General features: G+C 33.4%; 3 protein-coding genes across 4 annotated transcripts; 2 read left to right on the top strand and 1 right to left on the bottom strand.

Annotated features, from left to right (window-relative positions):
- Window positions 1–90: 90 nt before the first annotated feature.
- LOC131663369 (14-3-3 protein epsilon) lies at window positions 91–4,743 on the top strand. The gene is made up of 5 exons (XM_058933743.1): window positions 91–541; window positions 2,399–2,705; window positions 2,789–3,132; window positions 3,482–3,548; window positions 3,959–4,743. The coding sequence occupies exons 1-4, from the start codon at window positions 478–480 to the stop codon at window positions 3,535–3,537; spliced, it is 771 nt and encodes a 256-aa protein (XP_058789726.1). The 5' UTR covers window positions 91–477; the 3' UTR covers window positions 3,538–3,548; window positions 3,959–4,743.
- A 142-nt stretch (window positions 4,744–4,885) lies between these two features.
- On the bottom strand, window positions 4,886–8,961 carry LOC131663367 (arp2/3 complex-activating protein rickA-like). Of its 2 annotated transcripts, XM_058933739.1 has the most exons (7): window positions 8,754–8,961; window positions 7,706–8,651; window positions 7,462–7,623; window positions 7,228–7,398; window positions 6,632–7,168; window positions 6,424–6,544; window positions 4,886–5,346 (listed from the first exon to the last, which is right to left on the bottom strand). In XM_058933739.1, the coding sequence occupies exons 2-7, from the start codon at window positions 8,621–8,623 to the stop codon at window positions 5,198–5,200; spliced, it is 2,058 nt and encodes a 685-aa protein (XP_058789722.1). In that variant the 5' UTR covers window positions 8,624–8,651; window positions 8,754–8,961; the 3' UTR covers window positions 4,886–5,197. The 2 variants fall into 2 exon arrangements, with proteins under 2 accessions (XP_058789722.1, XP_058789723.1); XM_058933740.1 differs by having other exon boundaries at window positions 5,204–6,544; window positions 6,635–7,168.
- A 7,586-nt stretch (window positions 8,962–16,547) lies between these two features.
- LOC131663311 (malate dehydrogenase, mitochondrial) lies at window positions 16,548–18,637 on the top strand. The gene is made up of 5 exons (XM_058933660.1): window positions 16,548–16,848; window positions 17,263–17,478; window positions 17,555–17,827; window positions 17,896–18,225; window positions 18,314–18,637. Exons 1-5 carry the CDS (start codon window positions 16,774–16,776, stop codon window positions 18,440–18,442), a joined length of 1,023 nt encoding a protein of 340 aa, XP_058789643.1. The 5' UTR covers window positions 16,548–16,773; the 3' UTR covers window positions 18,443–18,637.
- The last annotated feature ends 6,814 nt before the right edge of the window (window positions 18,638–25,451 follow it).

The following is a 25,451-nucleotide window of genomic DNA, read 5'->3' as shown; positions in this document are numbered from 1 at the left end:
CGCACATAGAGGACTAGCTATGGTAGCATAGCCTATATGGACAGCAGTATAGAACAGTGTTGAGAACAGTAGTAACAGTACCCTAGTAGTTGAGAGTCAAGGAAGCAAAGAAAATAGTTTAGCCGAAGTTCTTAGCCAGAAGCATTGATCGAGAGCAAAAGGGCAAAGACGCTAGGCAATAGTGACCGACCACTCGATAGTTAATTACTTTTCCCTGCGCGCGTATAAATTGCTTGGTAGATAGACCTGAGCCAGTTGCCAGAGTCGCGCTCAGCCTAGTACAGCCAGCGCCGCACGCGATCGCACGGAACAAGCTGAGCGAGAGAGCAGGAGCAGCCAGTGTCCCTGCCCACTTCGCCGCGTTGCCAGCCAACTTTGTGCCACCGCCGCCACCGCAGCTGACGACGACGACGACGACGACGACAGTAGCGACAAAGTAGCGAGGATTAATTTGAGAAGCAACTCCACCGTAGCAGGATGACTGAGAGAGAGGATAATGTATACAAGGCCAAGCTCGCCGAGCAGGCTGAACGTTACGACGGTGAGTCCTTTGGCACCGCAACGCAACGCTACGCAATAACCTCTCCAATTTGGTCCGCTCCCTTGTCTCCCCCCTCCCTCCGCTGCTTATACGTCGTTCTTTCTTTATTATAAAGAATAAGAACAATTTAATATTTTTGACGAACATCCATTCGACCATCTTAGGCAAAGGCAGTACGCGCGATGCTTGGTCGTGTAGTAGCTGCTGACGTGAGAAGACCTCGATCGATTGGCGCTCTCTCTCTCTCTCTCTCTCTCTCTCTCTCTCTCTCTCTCTCTCTCTCTCACACACTCTCTCTCTCTCTCTCTCTCTCTCTCTCTCTCTCTCTCTCTCTCACACTCTCTCTCTCTCTCTCTGTGACTTGCTCACAGACGGGCGCATGCTTCGCTTTCATTTTTTTATTTCCGGGATAGGCGCGTCGCACGAGATTGATCCTTGCACCCGGTTGAATGCTCGCGTGATCGACATCTTCGAAATGGTAGATCAATCGTCAGGACAGCAGAACCGGTGTTCATTCACGAGACGGATAGGAATGCATGCGTACACGCGTGACGCGCTACAGTAGAAGTTGCAAGTGGGGGAGAGAGAGCATGCAACGGCACAGAGCTGTGGAAAGATGGTCGAGTAGGAAGAGGAAAAGGTGAGCTGCCGCCGTTGAGGTGACGTGCCGTCGCCGTGACCGGACAGACACCACGCACAGGTCGAGAGAAAGAAAGAGCCAGCGAGCAAGCCTACTCAGCCTGCTTTTACGCCTTGGCCACATACACCTATGCTCCCTACCTCTCCCCTCTCTATCTTTGTCGCTCGCTCAGCGCTGCCATCAGAGTCCACATTATCTTTATCTTCTCGTAGCGACGACCAACGCCTGATTAAACGCTCCTTGTGACGAAAAACTACAATATCAGCCTATATTTTAGATTTTAGTTATTTATTTGTCATTCTACACTGGTGTAACGACGTTACAACGTAGTCTTCTTATCGGAATTACCGGCCTCTGCTATCTCACCGGTACCACGCTGCTGCAGTTTAGCTACATATGTATTCTCGGCACATCTACAATTTTGCGCTTATTTTTTTTATATTTAATTACATATATTTTTATTCTTTTATCCTACATCCATGACAATTATATTGACTTTTTCTTGCATTTCTTTTCAACTACTCTAACGTGCGTTTTTTTCCATTTTATTTAATGTAAAGTTGCAGGTATATTCCTACTTCACTCCTGGCCAGTTAAAAAAGCAGAACAAGCAAAATTCTAGTTTTTTGATGAAATTTTGTTAGTCTTTCTTACTAACTTGTAAATTGAAAAGCTTTCTAATTTTTCTGAGAGGCAAATTGTTGTTATATTTCCCGTGTTCCATCTTTTGGCTGGCACATAGAGATCCGTGGGCTTCGAAAACGTTTTGCAGGGTATAGAGGTAAACAGGGCGCCGAAAGGGGTAGGCAGCCTCACGAAAGCCAAGAGCGCCATCCCGCGAGAAAGACAGATAGAGAGCCGGGCAAAGGAAGGGAGCTTGTAACCAAAGACAAGTATTGATCTGCTTCCTCTCCCTGTTTCCCCCTCTCTTTTACTTTAACTCGTTTTCAGCGCGATTTTATAAGTTACCCGATGACTGATGCTTATTGTTTATAAATTTATCTGGAAAGTTGGTCATTGCTTCAATTACCAATGTTGATTATGAGAAAAACGGCTAACGCTGATAGTATTTTTAGACTGGTATGATTATGGTGTTCTATAGCAGTAGAGCGGAGCAAGATAGGAATGCAAAAGGCAATAACGCAGGAAATAGGGGGGAACTACTTGTAAAATGAACCGAGCAAAAATTGACTGAATCTTTTTTGGATGGATTACAGAGATGGTCGAGGCAATGAAGAAAGTGGCTTCGCTAGACATTGAATTGACAGTCGAGGAGAGGAACTTGCTGTCAGTTGCATACAAAAATGTTATCGGTGCTAGAAGAGCCTCATGGAGAATAATCTCGAGTATTGAGCAGAAGGAAGAGACCAAGGGAGCCGAAGAGAAGCTCGAAATGATTCGTCAGTACCGCTCTCAAGTCGAGAAAGAGTTAAAAGACATCTGTGCGGACATTCTGGGTGTCTTGGAGAAACATTTAATTCCGTGCGCCTCCACCGGCGAGTCCAAAGTTTTTTACTACAAAATGTAATGTCAAACAAGCTCCAACTTAAATAACTGCTTTGTTACTGGTTACTAGCACACTAAAAACACTCATTTTCTGTTTGCAGGAAAGGAGACTACCACCGCTATTTGGCCGAGTTCGCAATTGGCAACGACAGAAAGGAAGCGGCAGAGAATTCGCTAGTGGCGTATAAGGCGGCTAGTGATATTGCCATGACGGACCTGCCCCCAACTCACCCGATCCGTCTCGGATTAGCCCTCAACTTTTCGGTATTCTACTACGAAATCCTTAATAGTCCAGACAGGGCATGTCGCTTGGCCAAAGCCGCCTTTGATGATGCTATCGCTGAGTTGGACACTCTGTCTGAGGAGAGTTACAAGGATTCAACTCTCATTATGCAACTTCTCAGGGACAATCTTACTTTATGGACTTCAGATATGCAGGGAGATGGTTAATTACTAATTATATATATTTATCTGTTGTTTTCATCCTTTCTTTTTTGCTCTCTTGCTATCTACTTTTTGGCCATGTTTCTTATGAAAGCCACATCTTTGTCCTGCCTCTAAAATCAACCAGCCAAACTGCCTAACAAGCCAGTAATTACCTTTACCATCATTGAATTTGTTTGCCATGTTCCAATTTGATGTTCGCTATGGACACTACAATGGTTATTCTTCTTAACTGACCTCTTTCTCTTTCTCTAAAACTCATCTTCTACCTATTCCTACCCAATTATCCTTGTCAATATGGAATGTATTATCTCAGCCTAATGTCAACTTCTACTTTTTTGTGTGCACAGGTGAAGGAGAACAGAAAGAACAACTGCAGGATGTAGAAGATCAGGATGTATCGTAACTCTAGTTACAGTGAGTGTTGAATATGCATATGATTGGGACAAGACAACAAACTTTAATAATAACTAAGCAAAAGAAAAATTACTTCAGCAGAAAGAAGGTTGGGGTGGGAGGGGGAGTACTTTAAAATTTGCGTGGCCCTATGTACACATGTACGGTTACTCCAAAATCATCCAATCACACATGTTAAGTTATGGGACACGCAAAATTGAATACAAAAAATTATAAAAAACTAATGTAAATGACACGCACCCTGCGATATAGTGAGTTGCAAGCATTTAAGTGTGGCAGTTTTTGCCTGTTGCCCAATCAAGCACAGTGAAACAAAACAACCGAACTCTTTGAGTATTCTCCTTGCATAGTGCGTATGCCTGGATTTGCTTAAAAGCACTCGGTAGCTATTTTCTTTCTGTTTATTTCAGTCTCCCTGTACACTCTGTGACCAAGCCATTGCTCCTATGTTGCAGCCACAACGCGCTTCACGAGAAGAGAATTAGTTTTGTCAGCTGTATTGTACCAAATTTTTCTTAGAACTTTATTCTCAACAAAGTATCTCAAATTTCCTTTTCCATGACTTACATTCAAATAGAGACATTATAATCAACGGCTAGTGATGTAGCAGTTCAATTTTCAATAATTATTACATTTTGAATTTGTTTGAGTGATTGACTTGCATTTTTTGTCTTCTTGCTTAATTTTCTTCTGCCTTTTATCACCAAATGTATGTGCATATATCACTCATGCCGTTTATTAAAGTAGAAATACTAAATTATATACTTAACAGCTATCGACCATAACTTGAATTATATTGAATTTGAAGACACCTAATTTCATTACTGCGCATTTTTATTTCAACATGCAAAATTTACAGTCTATGCTAACAAATTCTAGAAACATAACGAATTTTCAATGTGTCGTAAATAGTAAGTAATAAGAAAAAGCATAAATTTTAAATATAACGTTAAAATTTCCATTTTTTTTTAATTATTGTCCAGCTAACTGTATCATCGATTAATTGATTCTTACACGAATGCATATATTGAGGATGAGAATATATTGGAATATAGTTGAAACTCTACAACAAAAGACTTTCCTAAGAATTCTTGCAGAATTGTACTAATTGAAGAATCAGGGTAGACTGAAGATTCAGCTTAACGAATTATTTCATTATTCTTTCACTGCTTTGGATAACAAATTGTGAAATTATGCTAATAATTTTGAAGGCCGAGATATTAATATTAATATTATACTAAAAAATAAACAAGAAAATATGCTAAATTTTCCTGTGTAGCGTTAATATTCGTATTGAACGTTTAGCTAAGTAGCAGGCATTTTTCGCGAATGTACGTTTGCATACGTCTCTTATTTGAAATGTATGAATAGTTATGATTTGAGAAATGACAGAATAAATGGTTCTCTGTACTTTGTTTGTCAATGTTTTCCTCTGCATTTATTTTATTTTTAACGTCAAGAAATTTTTATTTTTATTCGTTATCTTAAGAATAATTTTAATCATAGAATAAATTTATTGATAGCAATATTATGATTCAACCTAATAAACAGATGTCAATCCTAGTAACAGATGTCAATCTTTTCATCAATGAATCTTGTATCTTTTAGATCATGAAAGAAAACAAGAGAGAAATAATCTGATCTTTTAATTAACTAGAGGCGAAATTCAAGAGCTGTATTACATTTTCCAGATTGGCTCTTGTACATGCAAAAACAGAATACATTTGTTGATAATTACCTAATATGTAGAGGGATAGAAACAATTTTAAGTTCATGCCTGTATACTGCGTGTTATCCCCTGCAAATAAGTATTATATTAGTAACATTGCGTAAAATTATATATATAAGAATAACTAAAATAATTATTAATACTGCTAAGTAAGATTATTGATATTTTTAATTATAGGAAACGTCAAACAAAATAATTAAGATACATTTTTGCAATAGAATAACGTAAATAACATGAAAAAATATCATTGTATAATTGTACACGTCATGTGTTTTCAAAAGCGATTATCCTATGCTAAATTTTTGCAATAGAATAAAGTAAATAACATGAAAAAATATCATTATATAATTGTACACGTCATGTGTTTTCAAAGCGATTATCATAACCATATGAATAAATTTAAAAAACATAACACTTGAAAATTTTAGTAATAAAAAGGGCTTTCATCAAGATGTGTAGATACGTAAGATACTCTATCAAATTCTTTTGATGAAAGGAAAGTTGAAAAAAGTATTATCTTTTATATTTTGAATCTGCATTCTGATGCTCTGTATTAGAATTAATACATTATACGGAATATAACTTTTACTGTAAAGCCATTCGTGGAAATTGAAAATAAAGTGATTATAAATATCTATTATTTTGATTTGCTTTCTTTGCTTGAACTTTAATTATTTTAAACATATACTAGTGTGCCGAACATTAAATAAAATATAACCAAGGAAAATAAGACTCAAATAATATAAAAATAATTTATTCCGTACTGACTTGCAGATCTTAAATGGTTATATTATAAATATTAGGAAAAAATTCAAACTTGAAAACAAGTATAGCAATAACAATAACATTGAATTGATTTGTTTTACAAAATAATTGTCAAAAATTAAATTATCATATATCTAGTCTTCTTAGATCAAAAGATCTTTACAAGCCGTCAATATTTATTAATTTATAGCAGATTTTGAATGACAAAATGGTATGACTAACATCACTGGCGGTACTACTGGAGACAGTATATTTTTTAAAAAATCCGTTTATTTGTATCAGCATGTTTCAGTAATCGAGATAGAGAACTCTCAGCATGCAGCGCGCGTGGAGAAAGGTTGACATTCAATTGTGAACGATTTCTCGTCAAACGAGACATACTTCTTGGCGATTTATGTTGATCCAATGATCTTCGGCGGGCGGACTTCAACTTAACATTGCGCAACATATCCAAAGATATGACTGGTCCTCTTGGCCCTGGTACCATGTTTCGGCGATTTTCCTGTAAAAAGTAGATTTTTTCAATTAACTACCTATTTTCTTTTCTTTTCTTTCTTTTCTTCTGTAACATAACTATCATAATAATTACCACTGCTTTGAAATTTTGAGGAGCTTTTTTAAGTGTAACATTGAGCAAATCTTCAACAGTAATAGTTGGTCTACTGTTCAAAGATGTAGAACATTTTTTTACTGATGTATTACTGTTGAATTTCTTATTTATTGTAACTAAGTTTGTATTTTTTAATTTTGAGATAAGCATTAATGATGGTGATGGTGATGGTGGTGGTGGTGGTGGTGGTGGTGGTGGTGGTGGTGGTGGTGGTGGTGGTGGTGGTGGAGTTGAAGATAAAGATGAAGATGAAGGTGAAAGTGGAGAGTGAGGTGGAGCAACTGCAAAAGTACTACAGCATGAAGAAATTAGAGAAGGTGGAGGTACAACTGAATCTTTTCTAATTGCTGATAATTCTAATAGTGAAGTATACTTGATTTCTTGAACTTTTGTCTGCAAAGTTTTAAATTCTTTTACCAAATTATTAGTAGTTTCTGTCAGCAGAATATTAGAAGTTTGTGCCTTATTCATTTCATTTTTCAATGCTTGCAAATTTGCTTCACTGCTCATTCGAACCTAATACAAATCATTGTTATCAGATATTTTTTAAAGCATTTAACTCACAAATTTAATACCTCTGTCAGTTCTTGAGATAAAGAACACATCTTTTCTGACAATACTGATAGAATTCTTTCATTTTCACATCTAACTACAGCAACTACTTGCATCAATTCGCTATTTATTAGTGCAGATGAATTTGATGCTGTGATAATAAGTGATAGTGAATTTTTAATAGTTTTACATCCCTATAATACATGCTCATATTAAATAATATCCAAACAATTACAATAGATCAGATTCCAAAGTACCTTTTTTATCCAAATGATACATTTTTTGATTAATCTACTGCAGCATGTTTTGAGTTTAATGAAAGATGCTTTCAATTTTTTTAAAAACATATAACTTTTTATGCCAGAAGTTAAAAAAGCTATGTCAGAGACATTATTTAGTACTATTACATGCGACTCAGTCTAAAAAGTAATAAAAAAGTTCATGTAAAACATATTTTTTCTCCATTAACATAAATTTTGTAGCAGTAACTGCAATACATACTCCTAATGTTTTAATATCAACATCTGAAACTACTGGTAAATTAATACATGCTATATTTTCTAATGTAGAATCCCAGTTCTTGTCTTCATAAATGTTTGAAATATATTTTAGATTTGTGCTTTTTAGTTTTTCATTATCATTAATTTTAACGCAACAGTCATTAATAAATGATTTTCTATTACAATTTTTGTTAGATAATAAACAATCATCTTTAATATTACTAATTTTTTTTAAAAATTCATTTCCATGACCAAAATTATTCGAACAATCATTATTAGTATTAGAGTTATTCTGTATTGGTCTGCTAGCAAAAAAGTAATTCAAAGAATTGCTTCGATCTGATACTGTCAAATTGAAAGTTGATGAAGATATTTTAAAATACCTACTTAGTGATGTCATTTCTTTTCGAGGTATATCGAAAAGTTCTGAATCACTTTTACAACTCAAAGAAAATCCTTTTGTAAAATCATTAACTTTTAAAGTGGATCCTAACGTGCTTTTTTCATTTACACTTTCAAAAACTTTTTCTACTGATAATGTTTTCTTCGAATCTTTTGAATTTTTAAAATCATCTTTTTCTCTATTAGTAAAATTTTTTTTGTCTTCTATGTTATCCATATCGTCATTTTCTGGTGTGTCAAGATTGAGTTTGAATTTTGGCAATCGTATATTCATTTTTGGACTCATATCATTATAGTATCCTATCTTTTTATTCTCTAATAATTCAAATTCTGGTGTACAATCTTGAGGACCATTGATATTTTCTTTCAAATCAGAATTATAGGAAATAATTTGGGTTATTACTTGACCCATGCACTCTGACTCTAAATTTTTTTTTTCATTTGTTGAATCCAGCATTGTTATTTGAAGACTATATTTATGTCGATATTTTTTTTGCACTCTACCGCGTTTCCCCATGTCTAAACAACGTTTTCACAAAAATAACCTTCAAAAATATTTACGTAAGTATTCATTATTATAGTTTACTGTAACATTTTCCATTTTTTATAAATATTTTTTATAAATACACTTTATTGTGGATTCTTACCTTTGCTAGTTAAGCTTTCATTACATTTTGTAATTTATAAATATTTATACACATTGAGTTAATACCGAAAACTAAATGAATTTTTTCCCTGCTTAGTTTTACTTGCTACCAATTCGATAAAACCCAGGCATATACAAGTTTAGCGTTACAATCCGAGAAATGTATCACGTTATAATATTGTTCAAGGTCAGTAATGTTTGTAGAAGATGCATACCTAGATCCCAGCAGGTAAATAGGTATAGAACAGGGTTTTACATGACTATTTTCAAAATTTAAATACTTCAATTTCATTGGTCTATACAATTATAAGATTTGTGCGGTGGGAACTGCTACAGTTTGAGCTACTGCATAATCTCAATGGCCCCGGTCCTATAGCTACGTATGAATGCGGACGGATACGGACGCGAATCGTAACTCTAGTAACATCACTAAAAATATCTAGTTCGATTATTTAGTACCAACACTACCAGTAGTGAGCAAAAGTAACTGTTGTTTAAAACTGTAGCGCCAAACGTACCACATTTAATGTTCAAATGTCAGGTCTACAATTTATTTTTCAAATTCTCATGAATATTGCTTATTGATGAGTATGCTAATGTAAAAAAAGCTTTTGGGATGATTAATACATATCATTTATATATATTTTCTTCTTCTTCTCATATATTCAAGTACTTCCATAAAATTAAGGCCTAATTCCACTAATTGTAGTTGAAAGTCTATCAATTCTCTATCATTTGCCATCTTATAGACTGCAATAATGTAAAGGTTAGATAAGCGTTCATTATATGTGGTACGTTCGGCGCTACAGTTTTAAACAACAGTTACTTTTGCTCACTACCGGTAGTGTTGGTACTAAATAATCGAACTAGATATTTTTAGTGATGTTACTAGAGTTGCGATTCGCGTCCGTATCCGTCCGCATCCGTACGTATCTATGGGACCGGGGCCAATCAAGTACACCGTGATACCACAGCAGCACTGACGAAAGCAACACCTATAGCAGCATAGTGACTAGTTACCCATACGGCCTCTCTCTTCAGATAAGATTTAAGGATCAGAAAACCGCGCGGTATTTTGCCACAGTCTGCTGTTTCGCTCTGTTCTAATTCTGTACTAACAATACATATAGTTAAAAGCAATCTGGCAATAGCGTAGTGACATGTCGGAATCGGAACATGTAAACACAGTTGATTAGAAGAAAAAAAATATATAAATAAAAATAATGTTGATCTATAAAACTACACAAAATAACAATAACAATGTAAAAATTAATTTAGTAAATTAATAGTTACTTTCTTCTAATCAACTGTGTTTACATGTTCCGATCCCAACCTATCATATGCCAGATTGCTTTTAACTATTGTTAGTGCAGAATTGGAACAGAGCAAAACAGCGGACTGTGGCAAAATACCGCGCGGTTTTCTGACCTTGGATCTTATCTGAAGGGAGCCTAGTGATGGGCGATTATTTCAAAAGTAATCGATCGCACATAATCGATTATCAAACTCTATTACAATCAACTAATCGATTAGTGAGTTAAAATAATCGAAAATATTCGGATAATTTATTAATCGTCGGAAACATTTAAATAATTATAATTTATTCAGCGATTCAATAACAAAATTTATTGAATTTAACTATTATTATTTTCAATGTTCTACTGTACAATAATGAAATTGATTATAGGCCCAATTAGTTACAATATATTTTTTCATGGAATTTTTATTTTTTGAGTTTGAGTAAAACGAAATAGACTGAATTGATAATGCCAATATGATAATGTTCAAAACGTGATAACTTAATCACAGGTCTTTGAATAATTTCCAACGAGTTTTATCTTTCTCGTTTTGTTTATCCGTTTTGTGAGTGAATATCATTTTGTCTAAATATCTCAATATTTTCATTATTTCCAGTGATTTGATCCTCGTCTTGCACGTTGAAAAAATTCATTAGTAAAATAAAACTTGTTGAAGCTTAATGTATATTAAATTTATTTAAATTATATTCAGAATACCATAATAAAATAAATATTTATTTTACTTACTACTTCTTAAAATATGAATGATCATGTAATTTATATTAAACAGAATATTAATAATCACACATAATTACACACAAGTCAAGTATGAATAGGGTACTATGAGAAAATGTGTATTGAGAATTATGATGAGGGTTATAGAAATAATATAGCTACGTATGAATGCGGATGGATACGGACGCGAATCGCAACTCTAGTAACATCACTAAAAATATCTAGTTCGATTATTTAGTATCAACACTACCGGTAGTGAGCAAAAGTAACTGTTGTTTAAAACTGTAGCGCCGAACGTGCCACATTTAATGAACGCGCTTATCTAACCTTTACATTATTACAGTCTATAAGATGGTAAATGATAAAGAATTGATGGACTTTAAACTACAATTAGTGGAATTAGGCCGTAATTTTATGGAAGTACATGAATATATGAGAAGAAGAAGAAAATATATATAAATGATATGTATTAATCATCCCAAAAGCTTTTTTTACATTAGCATACTCATCAATAAGCAATATTCATGAGAATTTGAAAAGTAAATTGGAGACCTGACATTTGAACATTAAATGTTGTACATACATACGTTCGGCGCTACAGCTTTAAACAACAGTTACTTTTGCTCACTACCGGTAGTGTTGGTACTAAATAATCGAACTAGATATTTTTAGTGATGTTACTAGAGTTGCGATTCGCGTCCGTATCTGCCCGCATTTATACCCCAGATAACACCGATGCGAAGACATCCCGACACAAATAACATTTTAGAAAAAAAAATGATCACATCTCACGTATGTCTAATTGTACTTCTCGAAACAATAATTATTTGTTATTGTACCATTATATTTCTCATAAAAAATAAGAAATATCCTTATCGATATTTCACCTCCTATTTATTCACATAAAAGACATAATTAAACAAAAATAAATTCACAGAAACATTGTACCTTCTGTAGTCTAAATTGTACCATCAGTACAATTCTATAAATTTGTTTCTAAAAGAAATAATAGGACAATTACAAATTACCACTATTTGTTACATCTTACAAGGATGTCATCCGGAAATGCACTTTGCGCAGGCGTAGAGCTTTAAACAGCGGAAACATTTTGAAACCAACAATATTACATACATAAATTTATATAAATTCAATTGATGATTTAGTATAGATATAATTTAACTTGTCAGAAAAAATAATTTTCTTTCATCTAACTAATTATTTTTATATTATAAACCTCGAAAATCATTGACAAAGTGAAAGATAACAGCTATACCGATTTGATTTCATGCTAATGCTTACTTTATCCAGATATAGCAATTTAAGGACAACTGTACCTCATTCATCGAACATCCGACTTAATTGTACCACAATTAGTTTTTCAAACAATTAATTTGTTGCTTACTATTTATCGATTATTAATGAAGAATTTTCGATGCAGATTCGAGGTTAGGTACGTTGCGCCGACGCCGTCGGAAGCGGGGAAATTCAAAATATTGCAGGTGGAACTTTCAATGGGTTGAATTTTCGTTCAAGTATAGATATTTGGAAATAACGTTGATAGAACCACTCGCGGGCACAGTTTATTCAAATTGTATCGATCATTATCATATTATGTCTCCCGAAGTGTTGAGTAGTTTTGAATTAATTTAAATACAATGCCTAATTAGCATGTAAATTTTCATCGATCTTTTTCCTAAGTAAAATTCCAATTCTTTTTCAAACGCCTCAGTTCTCTGAAGCCCTTCAATTCGTAATTACTTCACTTAAAATTAGCATAATTATACTTGAAAGCTCTTGTATTTTAATATGTACTTATACTTGAAAGACCTGATGCTTCGAGCTCACCAGAAACAAGTTTGAGCTCTAAACTAGATGTTTTCGATCTTGCATTGAAAGATCTATGTTTATTTAATTGATGTTTGCAATATTTGTGATTTGAGCTAATACATGTGCGAAGTTGACGAGAAATGTACTAAATTGTATTACTATTTTAGAGAAGACATTAATAAATAAGCGTTCTTTTTTAACATGTAACTTTTGCTTCCAGAATCAATCATATATTTTCCTATTTAACGTTTTACTTTCTTTTGATTTTAAAATATTTAAAAAATAAAATTAATATCTCTTCATAATCTTGATAATAATTTTAAATTTACACTAGTTAGAGTTAATTGCGGTACAATTAAGTCGGATGTTCGATGAATAAGGTACAGTTGTCCTTAAATTGCTATATCTGGAAAAAGTAAGCATTAGCATGAAATCAAATCGGTGTAGCTGTTATCTTTCTCTTTGCCATTGATTTTCGAGGTTTATAATATAAAAATAATTAGTTAGATGAAAGAAAATTATTTTTTCTGATAAGTTATATTATTTCTATACTAAATCATCAATTGAATTTATATAAATTTATGTATGTAATATTGTTGGTTTCAAAATGTTTCCGCTGTTTAAAGCTCTACGCCTGCGCAAAGTGCATTTCCGGATGACATCCTTGTAAGATGTAACAAATAGTGGTAATTTGTAATTGTCCTATTATTTCTTTTAGAAACAAATTTATAGAATTGTACTGATGGTACAATTTAGACTACAGAAGGTACAATTTTTCTGTGAATTTATTTTTGTTTAATTATGTCTTTTATGTGAATAAATAGGAGGTGAAATATCGATAAGGATATTTCTTATTTTTTATGAGAAATATAATGGTACAATAACAAATAATTATTGTTTCGAGAAGTACAATTAGACATACGTGAGATGTGATCATTTTTTTTTCTAAAATGTTATTTGTGTCGGACTGTCTTCGCATCGGTCAAATTTTTTTGTTCCCTTAATTTTTGCGAGGAGTGTATTTGTACTGATAATTGATAAACATTTAGTAAAAAGTATATACTGTAACGGGGTAGACACCGTTTAATTATTTTTTTTATTCGCGCGACTTTGTTGAAAGGGCGAATGTAATCATTTATGTTCAAAACGCAATCCGGAGAGCATGAGGAAACAGGCGTCAGTTAACCAGTAAATCTAATTAACCTACAAGAAAGTGAGTGGAAGCAAAAAAGAAGTAAGCGAGTCGAAAACACTTGTTAGTAACACGAACAGAACCTTTTATTATCACTCAAATGCTACATAAGGTCGGCCCGCGCGTTTGTTTACATCGACGCTCGCTCATCGACAACACGTATTGTCGGGACGCTCGCTGCTCTTCGTTATTGGAGCCGTTACATTCACGCTTCGAATATGATAAATCGATTGTTAATCATGCAACCGCGATCGCGAGATTAAGCTGGCCAGCTTACCTTGATATTGCAGACGTTCGAAGGAAATGATAGAGTCACACACTGCGAGAAGACAGATATTGTTAGCGTCGCGGGTCGCGAATGCGCGCACACACGGCTTCGCGCTCGATGGCGAAACCTCACACACTCTGCCGGTCTCGTGGAGGGCGGCGCTTCTCCGCCGGCTCAGGTCTCTCCTTTCGTAGGCACGCAGCACCTCGTCAACTGTGATCACTCTCCTGGATCAATGGCACGGATGACCTTCGTGGGTTTTCGGTGTTGGCGGCACGTAGATCGGTAGTAGCGAAACGAAAGAGCGAACGAGCGTGATGATGGTCGGTGCTTCACTCTGACTCGATCTCTAGCTCACGTATGAGTAATCGGCGTCGTAGTTGCGGGTGAGCGTGACGATGACCAGTGCTTCACTGTCTTTCAATCGCGCGCGTTCCGTCTCCCGCGTGCCGAATTCCGTCGTTACCTTTTTCGTCCCCCGGTAGGTGCTGCCCCCGCAGGCAGCAATTAGGTTAGGTTATCAGCGCTAATTTGACGTTTACCGTCACAATACATATAATAATTTATATAAGATTATTATTGTAGTATGACTAATGATTTATATAGACTGTTGCCTACCCAGTAAATCAATAATTAATTAGTCTTCATTGTCGCTCTTATTATGTATCTTCTTATTTACTTATATTATAACATTCTTATTGAATGCAAAGACAGGACTTTTATATCTTGAATTTCCTGTGGTAGAATTAAAACTGGTATAAAAACGATGTTCAAGAGTCATCCCTTCATAAATAAATAAATAAATAAATCTACAAATAATTACTTAATAGAAGACCAACATTTCACCCCTGTGAAATATATTTATGCATAAAATTACAATAAATAGAAATCATCAGTTAGTAACATTTGTTAACAGTTATTTACAATTTATAACCATTTGTAAACGTCAGATTTTGGACAAGATAGTTATTTGCTGTTAAAAATCTGTCATTATCAAATAACAACAGATTTTTCAGTTATTAACAGTTATTTGGATTTTTATTTACCAAAAAAATTTTATTATTTCTATAAATAACTATAAATAACAGTTATCACCAATTAACTTATTAGAATAAAAAATTATTAAATATTATTTGCATTTGTTTATTGTAATTATTAATTTGCCAATACCAAACATGAAAAAAGTACTTATAGGCGAAAAAAGTTAAATAACAGTAACAATATATGATAAGTGTTTAAAATAATTCTTAGTTATCACATGTGATAACTAACTATTTATTACAGATGTAAACGATTGTTTACATTTTTGAAATTGAAATCGATTTAAAAACTGTTCATAATTGTTATTAATAACTAATTTTTTTATGGTAAAAAGTTACATTTCCGGAATTATCCATAACTGTTATACGTGTCTAAATTCTGATGTTTATAAACTATTTTAAACATCAATTAATTGCGTGCAAAAGTTTTACGCAAAAATTATTTGCAACAGGGACTATGCTCTATTTGTCAGCCCTTTATAGCTTCATATACATATATAATTAAATGTTCACCATTGATATTTTTACATATAAAAATGTCTTTATAAATAAATGATTCAAGATAAGTTAAATTTGTAAATTTCTTTTTCTTGATTATTTTTAAATCAACTATTACTCTCGAAGCGTTTAATCGATTCTAATTCTTTGATAGAGTTTTCTTCATAACTGTTTTTATACTTCATCTATAAAAAAAAGAATACCACAAAGCAAATAGTTAAAAAAATTAAGATAAATATAATTTGAAAAGAACTTATCTGATGAGATAGCCTGATGAATTTTTTGAAGTTTAATAAATTTAAACAATTAGGTGAAAACATCTGTTAATTATTTACATGCAGCAATATTACAGTAAACCATGAAAGTAGACTAAACCATTGCCAATTAGATGATATGCTCGATTGATCATTCACGCGCTTCAATGTGTTAGAGAAATCCTAGTGGCTATAGTTCGAACTAATCTTTGCTCTGTTCGAGCTAAAGGTGCCTCTCCAATACAAATATAAATCGCACGCAGCAAAGATAAGTAAAACCAAGAAATTCTGAGTGCTGCCAACTTCGAAATTCAAAATGAATTGAAAAGACGTGATTCCTATTGTACGTAGCCTCAAAAAATTGTAAATGTAAACATGAAGCCGATTGACGAATTGTTGTATGGATATGGGATATGTTGTATGAATATGGGATGGACGAATTATTATAACATAAGAGACATTCCATATGATCCCATATAACCATTTTGTTATAACTCTTCGTCAATTGGCTTCATTTTTTAATTTAAATTTTTTGAGGTTACATACAATAGGAATTATGTCTTTTCAATTCAGTTTGAATTTCGAAGTTGGCAGCATTCAGAATTTTTAGGTTTTACGCTTGCTGCATGCGATTTACGTCTGTAATTGGAGAGGCACCCTAAGCTAGTTAAAAGATATGCAGCACTCAGCAGTCATGCGGGACATAGTGTGTGCGCGCGCAAACAGAAAGACTGCTAGTTGCGGAGAGGCAGAGAGTAGGAGACAGAAAGCTGAAAGAGGTAGAACGGTGTCACGACACGATACCCTACTGTTGGCTCTGATTATCCCAGAGGCTTATTGTGATCTTTCTCGTGTGCTCTGCTCTACCTTGTGGCCACTATCTCCCCCGCTTTATCACGCTAGCCAAAGATGTTGCCACGTTTTTTCAGGCCGACCATCGCCATCGCCCAAAATGGAGTCAAACAATTCTCGAGCAGCTCCCAGGTGGGTCTATTTTTCATTGATTTGCTACTTTAATCTGTCCTACTTTAGATGTAAATATTCGTCAGTCATCTGTAAAACTCGATGACCTCCATATTTTTCTACTGTGTCCTCGACCCGCCCGATCCACTACTTACCACAATTTAGCCTCTTCTTTATTTATCTACATAATAGTTCTCTTATTTCCGTCGCGTCTTTTGTCCCAATACATGCTATATTTACGCTGAGCGTGTTATGCAACTGTTATTAATGAAATCCTTTTCTATGGCTGATTTCCTGCAAAAAAAATCTACTTTCTACTTTCATCGTGCAACCTATTGCTATAGCCGATCCAACGACCAACTTCGACTATCAACTATTTCCAACTATTTTAATAGATAGATTATTTTAAATGATAATTGATAACATTAATTGCAGCGTGATGCGAAAGTGGCAGTTATGGGTGCAAGTGGTGGCATTGGCCAGCCACTGTCACTTCTACTCAAGGAGTCTCCATTAGTTACAGAGTTATCACTCTACGATATTGTTAATACTCCTGGTGTAGCAGCTGATCTTTCTCATATAAACACTGCCTCCAAAGTCAAGGGATTCACAGGACCTGATCAGTTAAGAGATTCCCTAAAAGGTGTTCAGGTTTGTTTCATTCTACTATTTTGTTAAATTCAAGGTAAAAGGGGCTTTTCATGTTATTTATTCATTGTTTTGTTAGGTTGTTGTTATTCCTGCTGGTGTACCTCGTAAACCAGGAATGACACGAGATGATCTTTTTAACACTAATGCATCAATCGTTCGTGACCTGGCCCAAGCTGTGGCTGATGTTGCTCCAAAAGCATTCATTGCTATCATTTCCAACCCAGTCAATAGTACTGTGCCAATCGCTAGTGAAGTTTTACAAAAAGCTGGAGTATATGATCCTAACAGGATATTTGGAGTTACTACTCTTGATATTGTTAGGTCAAATGCATTTGTTGGAGAGGCAAAAGTAATTTTCAATTCAATTAATCTATCTACTATTATATCAATAGCTTCTTCAGTGGAAATTTATTTTAGGGATTAGATCCTAAAAAAGTCAATGTACCTGTTATTGGAGGACACAGTGGTATCACCATCATCCCTTTGATTTCTCAAGCAACACCTTCAGTATCTTTTCCAACAGATCAATTACAAGCTCTTACTGAAAGGATTCAGGAGGCTGGTACAGAAGTCGTCAAAGCTAAGGCTGGCACTGGTTCTGCCACTCTATCTATGGCTTATGCTGGAGCTCGATTTGCGTTTTCTCTAATTAGAGCTCTGAATGGAGAATCCAATGTGATTGAGTGTTCATATGTTAGGTCTAATGTTACAGAAGCTAAATATTTCTCAACTCCAATTTTACTGGGTGTAAGTATATAAAAGTTTACAAACATGTAAAAATTGAGTTGATTAATGTTTTCGACATTATGTTAAAATTGTTTTCACTAATTTACAGAAAAATGGAGTTGAAAAAAATCTTGGACTCGGAAAACTCAGTAAATTTGAATCAAAACTTCTAGATGCTGCTATTCCAGAGCTTAAAAAGAATATTCAAAAAGGAGAAGATTTTGTAAGTAAAAAGTAAGCGACAGTATCAAATGATATGTAAATCATTAAACAAGTACGTCTAAGATGAAAAAAAAACTAATAGTTTGGTTTTTTTAATTAGATATAATTCCATTATTGTTAATTCACAGCATGTATGGTCAATTCGAAAATCATGTAACATCTTGTAATATAAAATTGTTAATTAAATTGATTACACAGACATAGCGTACTTATTTATTTATCAAAATTACACAATGCTATAAAATAAATCCACCTCTTCATATTTTTTTATGGCAGGAAATTATATTTGTTGTAAAAAATCACAAAAATTATAATGTACAGTAAAAGTATTTGAAATAAAGCATGGTTTCTTTTCTAATCAAATCTATCGTGCACGATCGGGAGTAGGGTGGAGAAAAGACAGATTGATGATTGTCACAAAACTTATTGATTATGTTCTTATAAAAACATCCGAAAAGACAGTTGTTCTGTGAGGCCCTCGCCACATATCCGCTATGTGCGCGTACGAGGGCAGTGGTGGGAAAATGACACGATTTTGAGGTTTTCGACATGTACATGTCAGAAACTGTAAACAACGTCAAAAACCATGTCAGATTGTCAAAAACGTCAAAAACTTCCAAATACTATTGCGCATGCGCAGCAGTGTTACACCAACGTACACCCAACGTGAATTGAATCGCGACCCCCCTAGTTAGGTTGGTATGAGAATTCCGTCGTTGCATCGGAATGAAGAAACCGCGGGAAAATTCAAAAATGAAAATTCGTTTTAAGATACGATAAAAAGCTAAAACGTTACTAATTTGTTTTTAGGTTTAAAATTAATTGTTTGCCGAACAATGAATTTAGATGCATGATTATTTGATTTTAGATTTTAATTATATAATTTAAGAACGAGTGTTATACTATGGCCGATCTGAAAACCACCGTTACGGACTGAAAGTAGCACTCATACCAACCTAACTGGGGGGGGGGGGGGGTCGCGATTCAATTCACGATGGGTGTACTTTGCTATTGAAATTCTAATTTGAATATTTTTAATTCGACCTTTGATCCTTTGACGCTAAGAAGGCCCGGTGTTATTTATTTATCTCCAACAGTAAACTAACAACCTAAATGTAACAATTATCACAGTTTTTGTAAAATTAATTTTCACAATAAACACTAAACAGTAATAATAGTACTAGTACCAGGTAATTTATCATTCTTCATTTGAAAATTTCGGTTATTCACCTCAAATCTTATACCAAAGTTAAGAAGCGAATCATATTTTAGAAAAATCATATATTATTAACTGTTCAGGAATTAGTGATTTTTACTAGTTTTCTTGTTTGGATTATTTATTAAAAAGGCAGGTATATATACGATATTTTTCAATAATAATGTAGATGATCTAAAATAGTCTTTATTAAAATGTTTTGAATTCAAATTTATAATGATAATAATTTTTTTTTAGCTAATATTGATCGTAATGAATTGGACAGATTGCTTGGGCTATTTTTTTTTGGATGCAACATACCTTTCGTAATAGTCGAATCACCATTGTTTAGAAATTTCATTCAAGCCTTAAATCCAAATTACATTATTCCAAGTAAGAAGACTCTCTCCAACAGTAATCTTAATAATCGATTCAACGAGTTACATCAATCAATAGCCAATATGGGTGTAAATAATGCAGTTTTGTTAATAGACGGATGGAAAAATAAGGCGGCCAATAAACAAAATGTTGTTGCCATGCTTCGTTTAGACAACATGCAGTGAAGAAAGTACATTTTTTTGAACACCTGGAATTTCAGTACTCATCGTGAAACTGGGGAAGCTTTGTGTCAAGTGGTTGACGAATGTATTGGAATGGCAAGAGAAAAATATAATATTAATATATACGCTGTTATCAGTGACGGTGCAGCTGTGATGATTCTCATGGGTCAATTTGTTGGGATTTGGCATGTAACGTGTAATAGCCATAACGGCAATTTGTTAGCAAAAAGTGTCGTGGATAACGGATTTGCAGGAAGAGTGCATGCTTTACTAACAGATTTTAAAAGACCTGACTTAGAAGGTCACTTAGTCGAAGCTGGTGGTAATCGGATAATAACTATTGAAGAAACAAGATGGTGCAGCTATAGAGATGCATTTAGGAGGTGTCATGCTAACTTGCACTTGATGCGAAACATTGCGGATATCCCTGATGGTCTTCGTCTAATTACAAACAAAAATCGTGCTTTTCTTCTTGATCCAGAGTTAGAAAATCAATTGATATATCATACACTAATTCTTGACCCTATTTGTGAATTAACAAACACCTGCCAAAAAGCTGATTGTACAATTGCTGATGCAACAGAATTGTGGCTTCGATTAAACATCCCAGTAGTAGATGAAAATGTAGACGCAGCGATTAGAGCGAGACGAGCAACAGCTATCAACGTATATGGTCTATCAGCAAATTTTTTGCATCCGCGATATCGAGGTCAACGATTTGCAAACGATGAAGATTACGTAAATCAAGTTGAAACATTTTTTAGAGATCACCTGACACCCCAAGGTTTATTGGAATTAAATGAGTACAGGAATGGCATTGGTCTTTTTGAAAATTTATTAGCGAGAAACTATAGGTCGGCTATTATATTTTGGAGAGCTGCACAATTACACTATGCTAATTTAAGTGATTTAGCATTAAAGCTACACTTATTATGTGCTTCAACTGGACAGCTAGAACGCCTTTTTTCAGAGTGGGCATATGTCCATTCACCAAAGAGGAATCGATTAAGCGATGAAAGATCAGCTAAATTGGTCGCAATCTATTACGATACTAGATTGAATGATCAAATTATGATGAATGAATTGAACGAAAATCTAGATGAGAATTAAATATTTATGGAATATTTAAAAATGAAAAAAGAGCATAAAAAAACTGTTGAGAATTCTCAATCTTTAGAATGTTAATCTTGTCGATAAAAACTCCCGTTCACTTATTTAAGTATTATTATCCAAAGTCCGCTATTTTTTTAATAAAATAAATGTCTTACTAATTACTGGTATATTTATGATAAATCATTAGGAGGTACATGCAATTCGTAAATTTATAAAGATAATATGATGAAATTTGTAGGTTTCGATAAATAATTATTTTAAATTATTGCTTTTGTCAACGTTAGAAGGAAAAAAATATTTTATGTTGTTTCTCACTAATAAATTGTCACTTTCGACAATATATAAACGTTTATTTCGATAAATACTGTTTAAATTGGCAATAAATAAATCTTATTTATTTTCTTATTACCTCAATTCATATATAAGTAAGAATGAAGATTCAACACATTTGTATAAAAAACTGTTATTTTTTATTCAGTCCTTATAAACGCGTACATATAGTTATTAAATCATTTCTTTGATAACATTAATAGCAAAACATTGTTTTTCTTAACTTACTTTATTCTATTTGTTATAAATATATTTATTATAAAACTGTTATTTTTTATTCAGTCCTTATAAACGCGTACATACAGTTATTAAATCATTTCTTTGATAACATTAATAGCAAAACATTGTTTTTCTTAACTTATTTTATTCTACTCTACTGGAGTCTTGAATCTCAGAAACTGATATACATATAGATATATGTATATTAATACAAAACGAATACTAGTCATCATTGCAATTTAACAGATAAAATAATTCCGTTACCATTTTTTCTTGTTCACTGTTTAAATTTTTTTGTAAATTAAATTCCAAATCTTTGTGCAAAGTAAAAGCTGGAAGGGTTACTATTTTTAAAGAAAATCGAGCAAACTTATAGTGCTCAATTTCAACAACTTTATAAAAAGTATAAGGACTACTGTAATTTTTAGCCAGCAAAGTCCCCATCAATCCCTCTTTCTCTCTGTAGATGATCCAGCTTCTTATTTCGATTTCACTTAGCTCCGTTATAAAAAATTTTGTACCTTTAGTTTACAATCAGGTATCAATATGTCTAAATCAATACCCTGATATGCTGGGTGTAGAAAATGTGCCGCTATATGTATAGGTGCAGTATTTTGTTTATGTAATTTTTCACTAAGGTTTAACACTCTAAATCTTTACACAAAATATATAATTTTATAAAATCATTCGTTAGGTCAGCAATAGTGTATGAACTTTTTTGCTGAAAATGTGACATTTTATATAAAATTTCTACCGCATTTATAACTTTTTTAAGTTGCATTCAAACTCATTTCTTATGACTGAAATAATGACATCTTTATCTTCAAAAATAAATTGGTTTTCCATAACACTCTCTCGCAAAATACTTAAATTATCACATACAGGTTTCACTTTGGCAAAAAAATCTTCAAAACATAATACATCGTTGAGTGCAACCATTTTTTTGCCTCCTCGCATCAGTATTACGTCTTTCTTGGCATGCTCATTAAATTCTTTTATTACTTTTTCTAGTTCTACACGAATTTGTGGATAAAAAATTATATATAATAACTCTATGATAGCTCCGGACATACATTGGAGATACCAGTAGTCATATCCGTTATTACTTACAGATATTTTTTTTCCTTCTTCAGCATTTGACACAACAACATTAGCTTCAGATCCATAAGATTCTTTCATTTTCTTAGAGCAAAGAAATATAAATTCTTCAAGAGTGTATATTGATACATCACTTTTTTCAATGAGTAAATATTGATTCTGTGTTGTTAGTGTCATACTAATATAAGAGCCATCGGATTGTTGTGTTATTAATAAAATACCGTTACTATTATTACAAAAAGTGTGCTTGATGTTATTGTACAGCGATGGCAGATATTCATCAACAAGTTTTTTTGACGAGGCAGGTGTAAACGCTGGACGCAAGATCTGACAAAACTTTCGAAAATGTTGATTATTTACTATCTTAAACGAACTACCAGTTTCAATAACTAAGGATAATAACTCTTGATTAGCTCTAGCAATTGATTTCTCATCTATATTATCTACAAAAGACGTTACATTCCTCTTCTTTGAAGGTTTGATAACAAGAGACGGCGTTTTATTTTTCTAGAAAAAATATAGAATATATATTTATTCCATTTCAATAATTAATTAGAATGTATTAATCTTTATTCAAGTATATTTTTACCATTAAAGGAATTGTGGCTTCAGGAATAAACCTTGCGGGCCCCGGGCTTTCATTAGTTTCAGCCGATTCCGTGGAATTTTCGTCAAAACTGCTTCGGTTTTTGCGCTTACTTTTTAGTCCTTCAGATTCACTTAATCACTACAATTGGATGTGGTGTCACTGCTATTGACAGCTCCTAGCTTGCAACTTACTCTGCAAACCAAAACATTAGTTTACTACTATTAAAATATTGCTACCAAAAAGAAATGTATAACACAAATACAATTCTAATGATAAAACCTACCTGTGTGCACGTATAGTCCAGTCAACAGAGACAAAAAAGGCCTGTTTCAGACAAAAATTCCGGGATGGGTTTTCTCAACGGAAATCGCTTCAGTACAATGTAAATAGGAACTCTTGATAAAATGCAACTCCTAATTTATTGTCAGATTTTTTTTATGAGCGCTCAAAGTTGACGAAATATGGTTTTTTCAATCTGCAAGCCACGGTATGCATTTTAGCTGAAAAAGTTTCGTATAAGAGTTGTAGGCAATAGCAAAAGCTACAATTTGAGCTGTCGTGCAATTTTTTTCGTTTGTTAGTTATTGAAAAAAGCCCCAAAAACCCTTAAAAATGGCCATTTTTACTATATCGAATATTTATTGCAAAAAGAACTTTTTTTAACGTTTATGACTCTTAAAAGAAAGCTCTTGTGATTCTAAAAAAAATGAATCGTCGCACGACTATTTATTTTTATTAGTTACTGATATATTCTAATTAGTTAATTAAGAGACGTCCAAAGTACGGGGCTGTAAATTTTTTTTGGCCGAAGATATCGAGTTGTAAAACAACTCAATCTCTTTGTCAAAACGTCAATTTTAATAAATGATTGGGAACGAATCAAAAAATTAATTTGCAACCCCTAAATTTTGACTTTAAAAAAGTGCGCCTTTTTTCTTTTATAAACAATTAGAATTGCGGCTTCCCTATGCATTATAGAAATTTCTTTTTTAGAAATTCACATATCTGAGATCAAGGTGCATATTTTGAAAAAAAAAAAATTGTTTTTCGACCAATAGGAGCCGAGATAATTTTTTTTTGTTTAAATCGCCATTGTTGTAATAATGAAAATTAATAAATCGGTCCAAGGGCATTCGATCGTTATTAAGTTATATTTTCTCATTACGATACAAGGCTTTACATATTTTGGCTTTTTAACAATTAAAATGACGTTTCATTTCCAGCACGAGAAAAGCCAAAGGCCGGAGGCGGTGGTGTGGGGCCTCCCTCGCGCGCTTGGAAATACTGAAAGTCCGCGTTCAAATCGACGCGCTTCGCAAAAATCAGGCTTATCTCGCGAACTATTGCATCAAATTCGATCATTTTTTTTAAATTTGGGGTAGCTTCAAAATTTATTGAGATTGGTGTAGTTGTAATTACTATATTTAGTGCCAATCGTTTATTATTAACTTAATTGAATTCATACATATCAGTGTATGTATAAATTCCAATTAATTATTACTTGCTATCCGTAAATATGGATAAGGATAAATAATAATCAATATATTTTCAATTATTAATAAAAATATTTTAATTTATATGCATACGTAGGCTATAGTTTACATGATTTCGTATTTTCTAATCGTACCTAGTTCTTTTCGGCGCAGACTCATTTATTTCGTTTTCATTACATTCTTCATTTAACATCACTTCTACAAGACTACTTAAATTATACTCTTCGTTATCAATATTATCATATTCATGTATTTCTTCTACGTTCGTACAATTATCCCCGTAGCAAAATCCACACAAGCGAGAACATTTGAGGCCATGTTTGCGGCAGCTGCACGCAGCTTTACAGCCTTTTTGGCATTTACAAGATATTTTTTCTGATACTTCGGGAGGTATCATTGGCTCTGAAGAATGAGTGGGTTTCAAAGTA

Source organism: Phymastichus coffea, unplaced genomic scaffold (genome assembly GCF_024137745.1).
Source record: "Phymastichus coffea isolate CEN01 unplaced genomic scaffold, Cenicafe_Pcof_1.1 PCOF00033, whole genome shotgun sequence".
In the NCBI taxonomy this organism is placed as follows: domain Eukaryota; kingdom Metazoa; phylum Arthropoda; class Insecta; order Hymenoptera; family Eulophidae; genus Phymastichus; species Phymastichus coffea.
Note: the sequence above shows the minus strand (reverse complement) of the source record. Positions and strands in the feature narration are given on the sequence as shown.

What these genes read in the sequence shown, in the direction of transcription:
- LOC131663369 (XM_058933743.1), top strand. Translation starts at nt 478, where the DNA reads ATGACTGAGAGAGAGGATAATGTATACAAGGCCAAGCTCGCCGAGCAG. An exon ending in GCAGGCTGAACGTTACGACG is followed by an intron (nt 542 to 2,398) that starts GTGAGTCCTTTG and finishes GATGGATTACAG; the next exon opens with AGATGGTCGAGGCAATGAAG. An exon ending in TTCAGATATGCAGGGAGATG is followed by an intron (nt 3,133 to 3,481) that starts GTTAATTACTAA and finishes TTGTGTGCACAG; the next exon opens with GTGAAGGAGAACAGAAAGAA.
- LOC131663367 (XM_058933739.1), bottom strand. Translation starts at nt 8,623, where the DNA reads ATGGGGAAACGCGGTAGAGTGCAAAAAAAATATCGACATAAATATAGT. An exon ending in TTGATATTAAAACATTAGGA is followed by an intron (nt 7,624 to 7,705) that starts GTATGTATTGCA and finishes ATTACTTTTTAG; the next exon opens with ACTGAGTCGCATGTAATAGT. An exon ending in TCAACATAAATCGCCAAGAA is followed by an intron (nt 5,347 to 6,423) that starts GTATGTCTCGTT and finishes ACTTATTTGCAG; the next exon opens with GGGATAACACGCAGTATACA.
- LOC131663311 (XM_058933660.1), top strand. Translation starts at nt 16,774, where the DNA reads ATGTTGCCACGTTTTTTCAGGCCGACCATCGCCATCGCCCAAAATGGA. An exon ending in ATTCCCTAAAAGGTGTTCAG is followed by an intron (nt 17,479 to 17,554) that starts GTTTGTTTCATT and finishes TTGTTTTGTTAG; the next exon opens with GTTGTTGTTATTCCTGCTGG. An exon ending in CATTTGTTGGAGAGGCAAAA is followed by an intron (nt 17,828 to 17,895) that starts GTAATTTTCAAT and finishes AATTTATTTTAG; the next exon opens with GGATTAGATCCTAAAAAAGT.